The sequence below is a fragment of the Tigriopus californicus genome, chromosome 3, assembly GCF_007210705.1.
Source record: "Tigriopus californicus strain San Diego chromosome 3, Tcal_SD_v2.1, whole genome shotgun sequence".
NCBI lineage: Eukaryota > Metazoa > Arthropoda > Copepoda > Harpacticoida > Harpacticidae > Tigriopus > Tigriopus californicus.
The window spans coordinates 8,056,567-8,069,216 of record NC_081442.1 but is presented as its reverse complement, the minus strand read 5'-3'; the positions used below and the strand labels follow the sequence as shown (position 1 = coordinate 8,069,216).

At 42.4% G+C, this 12,650-nt stretch overlaps 2 protein-coding genes across 2 annotated transcripts in view; both read left to right on the top strand.

The window, feature by feature from the left end:
• Positions 1 to 3,193: 3,193 nt before the first annotated feature.
• On the top strand, positions 3,194 to 10,073 carry LOC131878237 (formin-binding protein 1-like; the record flags this gene model as incomplete). The annotated part of the gene is given in 3 exon segments (XM_059224155.1): positions 3,194 to 3,841; positions 5,735 to 6,320; positions 8,952 to 10,073. Coding segments are annotated over 2 exon segments (1,350 nt in total), but the record flags the coding sequence as incomplete, so codon positions are not given.
• A 2,032-nt stretch (positions 10,074 to 12,105) lies between these two features.
• LOC131878231 (protein Fe65 homolog) overlaps positions 12,106 to 12,650 on the top strand; it is an 8,668-nt gene continuing 8,123 nt past the window's right edge. Inside the window, exon 1 of the mRNA XM_059224148.1 lies at positions 12,106 to 12,368. The gene's annotated coding sequence lies outside the window, so the exon portion shown is untranslated. The remainder of the gene's footprint in view (positions 12,369 to 12,650) is intronic.

The following is a 12,650-nucleotide window of genomic DNA, read 5'->3' as shown; positions in this document are numbered from 1 at the left end:
GAGCGCACTAGGGTTCGAATCAAAAACGATCTGAAATAAAGCCAAGATACTGTAAAGGGTAGTGTCAAAACTAGTCAAAACCGCAATGAGAAATTGCAGTTTCTTGAACTTTGCATCACAACTTACCTGATTTTTGAAAATCTAATCGGATTGGAGAGCTTGTTTGTTGTGATGTTATTTTCCCTCCTTCCGAATTCCCCTACAAGAAAGAATAACAAGACTCAAAATCAGGGCGAAATTTTTAATTTTTTGGTTTGCATTTCCTTTACTTCACTGGGCCAATTGAGAACCGCATATCCGCAGATCAAAGTATGACGAGATCTTGCAATTTAAAGGAACATGAACTTTCTGTCAGCTTTTCCGCCCCCCTCAAGAAACCGATTATCGAGTCTTCTACAAACGCAGGTAGTTAAGGTTATTTTTGGTTAGGATCTTTAGCGATCAGTAACAAACTAGCTGCAAATTCGAGTAAAGTTTTGAGTGCACTCGGACTCGAGTTTGAACTCGCCCAAACGCCAGTAGATTGTAATGCAGAGTTGGGGAAAATAAATGTTATTGTCTAATCCCACTGAAGTTCAATGTAACTTTCCAAAACTCCTTAATATCTTGGCAATTTGTAGAGATGTTGAACGATTTATCAGTGAATATCTACAAGTTATAAGAAATGCAATGGAAAGAACATGAGTTTGGGAAAAACCAATAAAGGGGTCAACTATTTAAACAAAGTTCTCAATGGCCTCATAAATAAAGTGTGGCAGGAAGATCTTCGGACAAAAGAATCCTCATGACGTGCAAGGAACAAAAAGAGGTTTCTGCTGGTACTGCCATTTCCACCAAATGTATCGAAGGCTTTGCAAGAATCAACATTTATGCATAAAAATGAACGCTATGAGTTGGTGTAATAGGCCCGCAATTTCCACAAGGTTAGCTATAAATTCTAAGAATGACCCTTCTTTTCCGTCAGAGTGTAACCCTTTTTTATGAATTGACACATTGTTTTTGTATCATGTATTTTTATATGCATTTTTCTTCATGGTCTTAGGCAAAAAGATGGGCCCTGAAATTAAAGGTTTGTTGATCTACGTAGAACTTATACGAAACATTTCTTAGCACAAGAGAATTTGCAAAGTTATGCAGGTCAGCCAATTTTTCTAGAAATTGGCAAATAGACCAGACAAGTGGCCAATAGCATAGCAAATTTCCTTTTTGGGCTTGAAATGCAACATTTTGCAGCTCTGATCATTTTTGGGGTCTCAAAGTGAAGTCTTGTAGGAGCTTTGAAATATTGAACATCAAGAACTAGGTAAAATAAATGAGGAAAAAGCATCTACTAAGCTAAATAGATCTAATGACACTCCTGTTCTTTCAGAATCTTTAGATCGTTTTATCCTCTTATTTCTGCTCGCAATATAATCTTTGTAACTCGCTCAACCTCAATGACAATTCCAAGTCGATGATGCAGCTCATGATGTCTCATACCGATGCCGGATGTGTATGTATTGAGTGAGACAATGATTGTGGCATTTGAACTCGAGTAAGGAAATGTTACGCTCATCAATTGGTGGAGGTGGCCGCCTTCCCAATGCAAGATCCAGATCAGATCTGCCTCGATCAAGTTGAACAAATTGCTGAAATTAAGGATCGAGTGCAACGTACATGTTGAGGTGTGTGTCGTCATATGGTTTGCTCAATATGGCTCAAAGCGTAGGATTGGCAGCTAAACATCTGGTGCTCTCATATTTGGAACCCTCCTCAATACCCATTGTCTTTATTTTACAAGGCGTCACAATCTCGTCGGAAAATGAAGGTCCTTATACCCAACGCCAATTGCTTAATTCATTGCAATGTGAAGAGGAATCCCCACTCTGATTGAGCATTCCATCAACGAGTATGATCAAGTGTGAACAGAACCTCCTCGCCTTCTGAACGATTTAGGCAGAACAATCCCGGTCGCACATTCAATCAAGCGAATCACCAATGACAGCTCATGCACAGTTTATCGTAGGATGGTAAAAGAAAATGAATGCCTAAACGTGACAGCTTGTCTTATCCACCAAACTTTGGATTTGATCAATCGGAGATAGACAAGGTGGGCCGGCGATTCATGGGCCTCAATTTCTAGGAGTCTAGGAATTCAAAACACGCTGAGACTGTTGTCGCTAAGATTGGAACCTGTTTCTTTTGGAGCCTTCGCCAAGAGGGAAAAAACAATTATTCCTGGGATTGCCATGGAGGGGGGACTTGCATTGGTGAGGGGGGGCTGCTGCTTCCTCGTCACAGGTGGACAATCCTCTCCCACTTCTCTCAGGTCATGATGGGCCCTAGGAATGAGAGCTGAGATCATCGCCTTCATAAAAAAAATTGAGCGAGAGTTCTCCAGAATGAAATCCCATCCTCTACATCTAGAGTATTCCAAAACGTGGTGGGCGTACATTGATGTTGGTGGGAGGAGGAGGTGGTGGTGGTGGTGGTTGAGAATAAGAGGATTAGTAGATGGATTTTATCAAAATTCAAATCATAGGCCTACTCATCATCGGCCTCGGGCATCTTCATTCAAATCGACGATCATTCGAGTTTCTCCACAAATAACCGAGATTAAAGAGCCATGAATCTTGCGTGCGTGTCCGAATATTCACAAAACACCAGAGTAATTGCTTCAAGTACCTACTGCACGTATATCCTGTTGGAAAAGAATTTGAATGCCGTCAACACCATCAACGAGAGCGAAAATTCATTCCAATGCATGAACAACAAGTACCTGCTACACAAGAACTGGAGAACATGCCAAGCGGAGCGCGTACGACACACTCTAAATATCAGATTACATCAAGCGAGGCCTAAACCAAAAGGCATCTAATCCCAGCTATTCCTCCTACTTCTGAAGAATAGAAGAAGTGTGCTTAGTGTATTTTCCTACCACATACATACCTACAACGGCAGCCAAAACCACCACCGCCATCACCACCACCCTCAACAACAAGTACCTTACCACGATCAAGACACAGACATGTAGCAGAAACCATGAAGACCAACTTGCATTCATGCCATCCAGGTGAATCGGTCTCACGACTTGTCCGAGGATCGTGAAATTTGGCGGCGCTGGGGCCAGGAGTGACGGGTATTAGACCCTACGTACTCGTACATAGATAGATATAGCATGGTAGTCATGATCCAGTGACCGGAGAAGCCACTTGTCGCCGGTGGAGACGTAGTAATAGTGGTAAACCTTCAGACTGGCATGCCCTCGTGTCTTCGTGCCTTCGCTTCGAATAGTTTGGAGACGGCACAATGCTGGAAGACCTATCTATGCTAGAGTTGGTTTTCGACTACGACCATCCTTGGTGGTTCAGTGCAATACACCAGATCAAGCAACAACGCTCGTCAGTCAGTTTCAAAGCATCGGACCAACCAATAACAAGGATGAGTCAAGAAGTAAAGTTGGACGGTGGATCATAAAAATAAACGTTAGTGTTGTGCTTCGAGATTGTTGTTGATCGACTCTGATCGTTAGTGTTCTACTTCGCCAAAGAAAGAACGTGGTGCCGTGGAGTTGGGCTTGATTTTGAAGGTGTGGCACACGTTTCTCGTCCTGCTTCTGCTTGTGAGGGATCTTCACCCTCATTGCTCTTCGGCCGTGGAAGAAGAGGCTTCCGGTTTCTGTCCTTTTTTTAACCCTGGCTGCCGTCTCAGACTTTCCGGCCTTTCTCATTGCTCTCCCTCTTATTTGCTTGTGAACGTCGACGCGACGATTCAAAGGGAGGAAAGAACCCCTCACTGATAACTAGACGCCGTCATAGACTGAAGATACAAGACATTGAGAAACACCCTCCTCTCGAATACGGTAAGGCACGCAAAAATTTCTCTTTCTTCATCCTTCTGTTTAGATGAAGTATTCTATTAATATACCATGGTAGACAGACAGTGAACTCTTTTTAAGGACAAAGGTACTCTTAGAGTTGCTACATCAGGCCTGCGATTAGAAGTTGGATCAGATCAGATTGGCCACCATGAGAAACAAGTCTTGAAAGACTTTAGAGGAAGAGTTTTTGTTAACATTTCCTCGGTGTCTGGGGCGAATGACTCACTGATTTGGATAGGAAGTTTTTGAGACGTCTCATTGGATAAAACCTGCGTCCATCGTATTTTTGAGAGGAAAAAAGAAATGAATATCCACTGCCATGATCCAGAAGCTTTCCTACTTGTTCTTCTGAGCGTTCAGAGAGGGATAAAAAAAAGATAGTTATGCCATTCTATTTACATTTGAGGCAAATTACAGTTTCATACGTTGACTTCTTTGTTTAGTTTTTGTCCACGTTTCCCACTGATCCAAAGTTTAGCAAGTGGTGGGATGGAAATTGAGGGTGTTCGGGGCTGTGAATATGTTAATGAGAATGATGATACCTCGGAATGACATGCTAACATTCATGAAGGATGCTATGGCCGGATCCTTCTCGTCCATCTTTCTCACACATTTTGAAGTAGACTTGCCGACTTCGAGATAAAGAGGCACGAGGACTGTTTTGTTCTGTCTCCAACACTAGTGTGTACAGCATCATCTACATACAACAGCCATACTTTGGTCTTCTTGATGAAGTGTGCGTATGTGTACGAAAGTGATCTATTGAGTCAGTCTGTCCTCCATCATGCTCTCATTGTCGTCATCCGTTCGTGCACTCTTATCAACGGCTTCTTCTGCAAATTGAAAGAGACCTACGTTTTCAAGTCCCTGGGAGCGAGACTATATTTGTTTTCGAATGAGTGAGTGAGCATAATAAACTTCTTGCCTTATCCTCCACTATCCTGCACATAGTGCCGTCGGTTTGGGTGTAAAAAGTACCGGCCCTTGTTGGAATAATCCACGTTAAGTGCAAGCTCTGCTTCAATTTGCAAATTTGCTAACAAAAAAAATCCTTAACTCGCTCTTGAAGTGTTGTGAAAGGGAACCCACTATCGGCTCCTCAACTTGATGAACCTTGGCGAACGAGCCTTCTAGGTCGAAACTCTTGCAGTTTAGACCACAAGAAAGGATCATCCCACGGGCAAACCTACATCGGTGAGTTCGTATGAGCAATGCAGTACATAGTGTCTGTTTGATGAATTTGGCTCCAAGGAAAGGATCATGGTTCAATCCGCTCTGCTTGACGAGAATGATGTGAGAAAATGTTTTTGTCTGTGACATTGAGATGATTAGAGTGCCGGAGTGTTGATTGGAAATTGTCGAGATCAAACTATCGATTCAAGGTGTCCACTTGCGATTGAAGTTGATTCAGCAGAAACGTTCAGTGAGAGGTCGAATTACCTGCAGATCGTCCATGCATATTTGTGAAATGAATAATCTTGAGATTAGTTGTTTATCTGAGATATGAAGCTAGGAAGAAGACTTCATTGATATTTGAGTTTGAGGGAGCGGAATTCTGTTTGCTAAGCTTGTCCTTGTGTGAGGATAGTTGAAGGAACGATCCAGAGCTAGGAAGGAAACCAGACTGAGAAGGAGAGGCGGAACCTCGGCACATCGTAAAACACATATCCATCAGGAGTCTTTGCATTCTTATCTCGTTGAAGAATGTCACAAAGATCAAACGCTGCTCATGGCCAAGTAGTAAGACCTGTTGTTTTTTAATCTGATTAGATAATAATCCACAGAGTACTTGACGCTCTCAATATCATGGATCTTGTACACCACTAACGTCGTCGTGCTTACATGTAAATTTTGCCCATTTCTCACATCTTCCAGGTCGTATTATCAATCTGACGGAGCAGTGTTTTTCATTGTCAAGTTCAATCTTGGCTAAGAAATATCCCAGCATCATCCTGACCGCCCTCATTCCACCGGTACGGCATTCACTCCCGGCGAAGAAAGTTGAATTGCCTACGGGAACCCCGGCGATCACTCTGAGATAGAACTTAAAAAAAGACCCAAACCTGTGACCGAGGGCGAGGCGAACCACTAATACAGTCAGTGAATGACCTCGAATGAATTGCCGACTTTGTACCAACAGATGCTGAACAGCAGATCTATGAGATTCGATTCGAAGCGACCGAGCATGATTTGAGCGTTTTCCAGACGACCAAGCAAAAACGAAGAAAACACAATGAGGACCTGCTGGGGAACGGAATTGTGGGATAAATACCAAGACCTCACGAGTCACACCCAAAGAGGAATCGATTTTCTCGAGAGCTCCGTCGGGTCTTTCATCAAGGAACGGGGGAAAATCGAAGATCAATATGCCAAATCCCTGAGAGGATTGGTAAAGAAGTTCTCGATCAAAGATAATCCCAAACCCGACGAGGAGTTTACATATATCAAGGCCTACAAAAAGGTAAGACGATTGGCAAGCCCATCTAGATTAGACTTTAACACGAACTAGAGGCTCCTACTCATTTTCATTGGCAATGAGTAACTGCCGTGGTTTAACAGCACAATCCGGAGATGAGTCACGGAACAAGAAGGCAAAAAAGAACAACACGTGTTATTCAAAGATGCCAAGGCAATGAATGAATGGTCAGAGGAGGCTCGTGATTCCTCTCTAATGAATAAAACATGAAACTGGAATGAGACATTCAAATTTTTCGCCATTTTCCTAGAAACGAGTTTCTACTGGATGAAGGCCTTGGACGTCTCAGGTAGAAGACAATGCAATCCCATTAAGGCAGTGGAATGGCTCTTCAAAATGGGCTTGTTAACGATGCCCATGGTCAAACTACAACAGCTGAGGCTATAAAATGGGCAAGGAAATTCGGAGAAGGATAATGCGCTTTGGGATGCCTAAAGAGGATATTCAATTAATTTCGACATTTTGGCAGCACGATCTTGGCCAGCCAAATGTCTTGTGACATGAGTGGGACGCTCCACTTTTGGCAACCATCATCACGACGAATAACTTAAATGGCTTTTAAGCAAAAACTAGAATGTTCAATATTGCTCGAGAATTGTTCAATCATGATTTATCCAAATACTCTCAACTACATACGTACGTACTGTACATCCGAGCTCTTCGTTTTGCTTGGCAGATGTCAGATCTACTCTCATTAACAGTTTTAAACTAATATAGATACTGCATCAATCGTTCGATTACAGCTAAAAATCTAACTTTAATGAATATGAGGGTTGAACATACTTTTTCTTTAGTCTGACTTACTTCCGCATAGAATTCCAGAAAAGTACGAACGATCCAACGAACGAGCATCCCTCCTCTGAGGCTGGTTGTGCATTGGTTTTCCTCGTCTCCTTGAGAAGAGATGACAAGCCTCAATGACCGCCGTAACCGCGTAATGATACCTTTGCCGGTAATTGGACGTAATTGCCAAAGTTCAGATGCCACAGGGGAAAAGGGCGGTGTTAAGAGTCACTCGTTGTTGGTAAACTTGATTGGCAAATTCGCTTTAGCGAATTCAAAGAGATGACGAGGACATTTCTTCCATGTTTGTGCTTCAAATGTGGCTGCAGTAAAAAGGGCTCTCAAATTAAGATTGTCCACAATTTCCCACGGATTCCAAACCAATCTTCAATGACACTACGCTTGCATTTATCAAATTCCAAGTATCTCAAGTTTATTACTGATGATCGGCTGATCGCTGTGCCGCTGCACATTTTTCGATTAATCCCAGCTTTCAAACGCACCAACCAGCTTCGATGATTCCTTACTGGAGGTGATCACGATTCTCAGGAATTCAACCACAAACCTCGTGATTCTCAGCCTCTTTTGTGTTGCCAAGCCGACCTTTACGACCAGGGTGGTAAGGGTGACTTCACCATGTTTACCCCAATCCACTTATTGTTCTCCAAGCTCTTGCTCATTGGTTGTGTACGACGAAGCTCTTCCATAGAGTCGTGCTGGGCTGTTTAGATTTCCAAAGAAAAAGTCAGTCTTCCTCTTCATGGCTTCGTGGAAAGATGCAAATTTTCCCAAAGCAACATTGATGGATATGGCCGAACACGCTCGTTCGTTCCACCCTATGAGGCTAATGAATAATCCAATGAATGGCAAATAATTACTGACTTCGAGACTTAATGCCGAGCTGAGATAGAGTCAAGGGCATTGCTTGATGGGAAAATACCTTCCCAGGAACCATGCAACCCAATAAATGTCATTCATAAGAATGCCAAATGAGAGTGGTCAAGTCGTCTGAAACGAATGGGGACAATCACTTGTGCTATCAATGCTTGGGTATGAACATTCTGGCCGGACTTTCTCAGATTTCTCCTGAAAAGTTCGGGATGTCTTACTATTGTGCGCATCGTGCGTGCACAGTTAACGGGGTGATATCAAAATGGAAATCGATCCTTTTTCCACGACCAGAGGCACGTTCAGGCTTGCGAAACGAACTGCAGCAAATCAGGTAACACAATCTGGGCGCCAAATACTGGACGCAAATGGGGTTGGCTCATTATAATTCCAAACTAAGACCTTGCCATCAGGTGTTTCACTCTTGATTTCATCACATCAAACCTTCTTCATGAGTAGCTTCTGTCCCTGGGCAAAGCACATTTCAACCACGAAAAGTGCCTTCAAGAAAGAATGCACACGAAGTATGGTCGAGAGATCTCAAGTTTCGTCATAACCATGCATAAGTTCAAGTCACCTTAGTGACATCCCAAACAATTTTTTGTTTGAGTCTAGTTGTTATTATTATCAAAGCTTTGATGTCAACGATGAGAGGACCATTGATCGCTATTCTCATGATGTCGTGTCTAAGCCCAATCTCGAGGATTTCCCGCCTCGTCAATTATACATCGAATGAGAGATGGAAAATGCGAAGAAGCAATTTGACCTGTCAGCCTAACGTCTTTTTGCTATGAAGATGGTTATGAAAAAAACTGACCAGTCGGCTGTAATTACCCTTGCAGTGTGGTCATTAAAAAATGAAGGCATGGGGTTGTCTGTACGAGTACTTGCCATTTTAAAGAAATCATCACTTTCTCTAAACATTGCTATTGCTTGATTTTGCAGATGTTAACAGAGGTCGGTTTCGAGGCTGGACAGCATGAGCGTCTGGCCGAAGCTTATACCCAGGTATGCTACAAAGGCGTCCATGATAATGTCAAGAAACTAAAAGAGAGGAAGAAGAGAAACACGAAAGATCACGACAAGATTTGCACGGAGCTAGAGCAATCCTTCAAAGCCATGGACTCGAGCCGAAGCAAATTCCGAAAGGCTTTCGATGAGCAAGAGAAGGCTTTTGCAGCCATCGACCGAGCTGAAAAGGACGGAGGGTCGACCAAAAACGATATTTCAAAGTTGAAAAAAGCGTCCAATGACAAAAGTCGCCTGTGTGAAAATGCCAAAGGAGACTATGCGCGACAATTAGTCAAAACCAATGATACCCAACACAAGCACTATTTGGAACGCCTGCCCAGCCTCATCAACGACCTTCAAGTGCTCGATCAAGATCGGATCGAGTTCATTCGGTCAGCGATACTGACGAAAATGTCGAAACGAAGCGAAATCGAGCCTATCATTAAGAACTGCCAGGATTCGATTGTCTCCGCCATTAAAGAAATCAACCCAGAGGATGACACAGAAATCGTCATTGAACGCTACAAATCCGGTGATGTGCCTCCCAATGATTTCAAATTCGAGGACATGTCCGATCCTCAGTCCATGTTGTTGTCAGATCCCCGAGAAAAGGCCACCAACCTCAACTTATATCCGAGGAAGAAGGAGATAGAGCGTGCCATCGAAGAAGCTGAGCACGAGCACAACAAGAAGACGAAAGAGTTTAAAAGCTTGCAACAAATGGTCAATACTTACAAGGAAAATCCAAAATTTGGAAGCACCAAAAAGTTTCAATCAGAAATTCACACATTGGAAAAGGATGTCGCTCAGCTTGAGCGCCATCTCGACGAACTGAGAAAAGAACTCAAGTCCACGGAGAGTCGCCTCGAGTCCATACGAAGTCGAAGTCCAATGGTGGGGAGTCCCATGCTCAGGGGAAGTCTAAATCGGACCCCACGGAGTAGTCAGAGCAGCGGGAGTATAAAATCGTCGAGTCTCTCCTTAAGCTCTGCCGCACCTATGAACACGTCTCCGGATCCCATCTCATCTTATGAGGAAATCAACAATAGCAACAATTACCAAAACGACCATTGGGATCAAGACGAGTTCGGTGACCCAAGTGTTCCGTCAGTCATGCCCACTTTCAATGGATCCACGTCAGGCTTGTCAAGATGTGTGGCCATCTATAATTATGACTCAAGTACGCACGACTTCCAAGAGACCAATTTGCCAATGACAGAAGGAGAAGAGTTTGAGGTCATAGAACCAGACAGCAATGGATGGACCGGAGTGAGAAGACTGGGTGATTCCGTCCATGGCGGAATTGAGGGCTTTGTACCAACCTCATTCCTAAGACTTATTTAAAGTGGAAGTGTTCACGCAAGGATGTTTTTCCCCCCAAAAAGAGGTCATTCGTAAAATCAAAAGTGAAAATCTTATTCGATTTAATCAATCTACTCTTGTTTGATGATTGTGAGTGTGATCCAGATTGGTGTAACTTGACATGATCCTCAGTCTTGGCAGTATGTATGTTATGAAATCAGTACTCAATGAGCAATTTGAAACTATATATTACGCAGTGAATAAAGTATTTATCTACACAAGACAACAACCCCTTTTTACACGACGTGGAGACTCAGTTTTGTCTCGCTACGCATCAAGGATTCTTGCATCTCAAAGGCAGAACAAAGGACTAGTGAGTACATAGCTCTGAAATGGAAGGAAATGATTTTCTGAATTGACTTTTGGCAGTTTTGCTAACCTTTTCAAGTTGCAAACCGATGTGCAATGCAAGTACAGGTAATGGAGAGCACCACCGGTTTTGATACTTCAATTTTTCATTATTGTTCTCTTCATTTTGGTAAGATAATCACCATCTGATATCTTCTTTGGCGTATGCTTAACAGGAATTTAGCATTCGAAGTAGAAACTGGAAGCAACGATCAGCGAGCTCATGACTTCATGTCACATGGTACTAGATTTAATAAACCACCAGTTTTATTTCAAGTGCCATTAAGTGAGTTTTAGTGACATTTTATACTTTTTTGAGCAGTAACTGGCCTTTTTTTTTAAAGCAGAAATCGTTATTTATTGGTTGATATCCAAAAGCATCTTTAAAAGTCTTGAGAGCTTAGTTGAAATTTATTTAAGACCATTCTAAGCGCCGTGGTCAAATATTAGTGAATACCTTTAATTTCATCTCGAATTCTCCCAATTGGACCAGGCTGAGAAACGTAATGGAATGGCTATGGCTGTTGAATGTCGGCATGAAAACCAGTTGGTCGAGTAAAACGTAATAAATGTCAACATTAGCTCGTTACCTTTTTCCCTCTCACATTCGGATTGAAATAGTTTTATTACCAACTGAAGAATTCCCCAGTGGCTTAAAAGAGTGTATGTATGATATGACAAGAAAGGGTTTTGATAGTTCGTATTTGAGATGAGTAGATGTGAGTGGAAAAGGGTAGATGTACTGTATATAAATTTACCTCACAAGATGCGAAATGATATCAACAGAGAAGAATTGCTCATGATGCTTTGATTACTTCAATCGTCTTCTCTTTGCTGAAACAAATACTGGGATTGAATATAAGTGATGGGCGCCGTTAATTTGCTGTGAGACTTTTTCTCTATTGTTCTGGTTATTGATGCATTTTATTAAAAAAATCCTGTTATACTCAAATTGAGCGGTGAGGCAGTATCTGTACGCAAATGTTGTGTGTCAAGTGATTGGGGAGATGATAAATGTGCTGACTTCATGGACGTCTCCCATGCAATTTATGCTCCTAATTCGAAGTATCATATTTGCCCCATTCAAGCGTGCTTCGATGCTCAAAAACCTCTCATTTTTTAGACTCCCTCCTAATCCTTGAAACATTTGATTTCACAAATTTCATAGAGATTGTCCATGTTCAAGTCCTTTTCGAGTAAAAATTCAATACGTAGAAAAATCCTATGAGAGGTTTATCTAATGAAGAAAAGCCTGTTGCGTTGCTCATTTTTTGGCGTGGAGGGGTTTGATCGTTTCAGTTTTCTCGTCTTGTCCCTCTCGTCCGTGTGGTACCCATCACGGCTTGGAGAGACTCTTCGAGAGTTGGGTGCTCTCTCTGAGTGAAGTGAATGGATGGGGAGTTGAATCGGACACCTGTGAACTATGTTAACGAGTTTACCACTCCTACATACAACGACGACCTCCTTGGCACTAGAGTAGGTTGGGGCAATCACTCCCAAAGCCAAGAACTCAGTAACATTAGAACCGGAGCCGAGAGCTTTTGAGCAGCTGTTAAACTCATTGCAATAACATGATCCATTTCAAAGAACCAAGCTCTGAAAATAGTGTATCGTGTGTGCCCTTTTGATTTACTACAATGGGTAAGTTGATAGAACTTGTATAGGACGATTCTTTTCCAATCGAATTAAAGATTGCGTGCAATAATCCCTGCATCATCCTTTGTTTTCCTGACTGACCAAATTACCGGCCTTAACCAGCTGTCAATAATGGAACAAGAAACGTTGTCAGGTGATAAATGCATTTCCAAGGCCACAACGCATGATCCTATTTGCTTGCTTTATTGGTCTACAAATTGATTTTTGTAGGCTCTGGGGGGGGGGTCCTCTACCATAGAAGAGGGTAATGAGGTTCTGGCTGGGCAC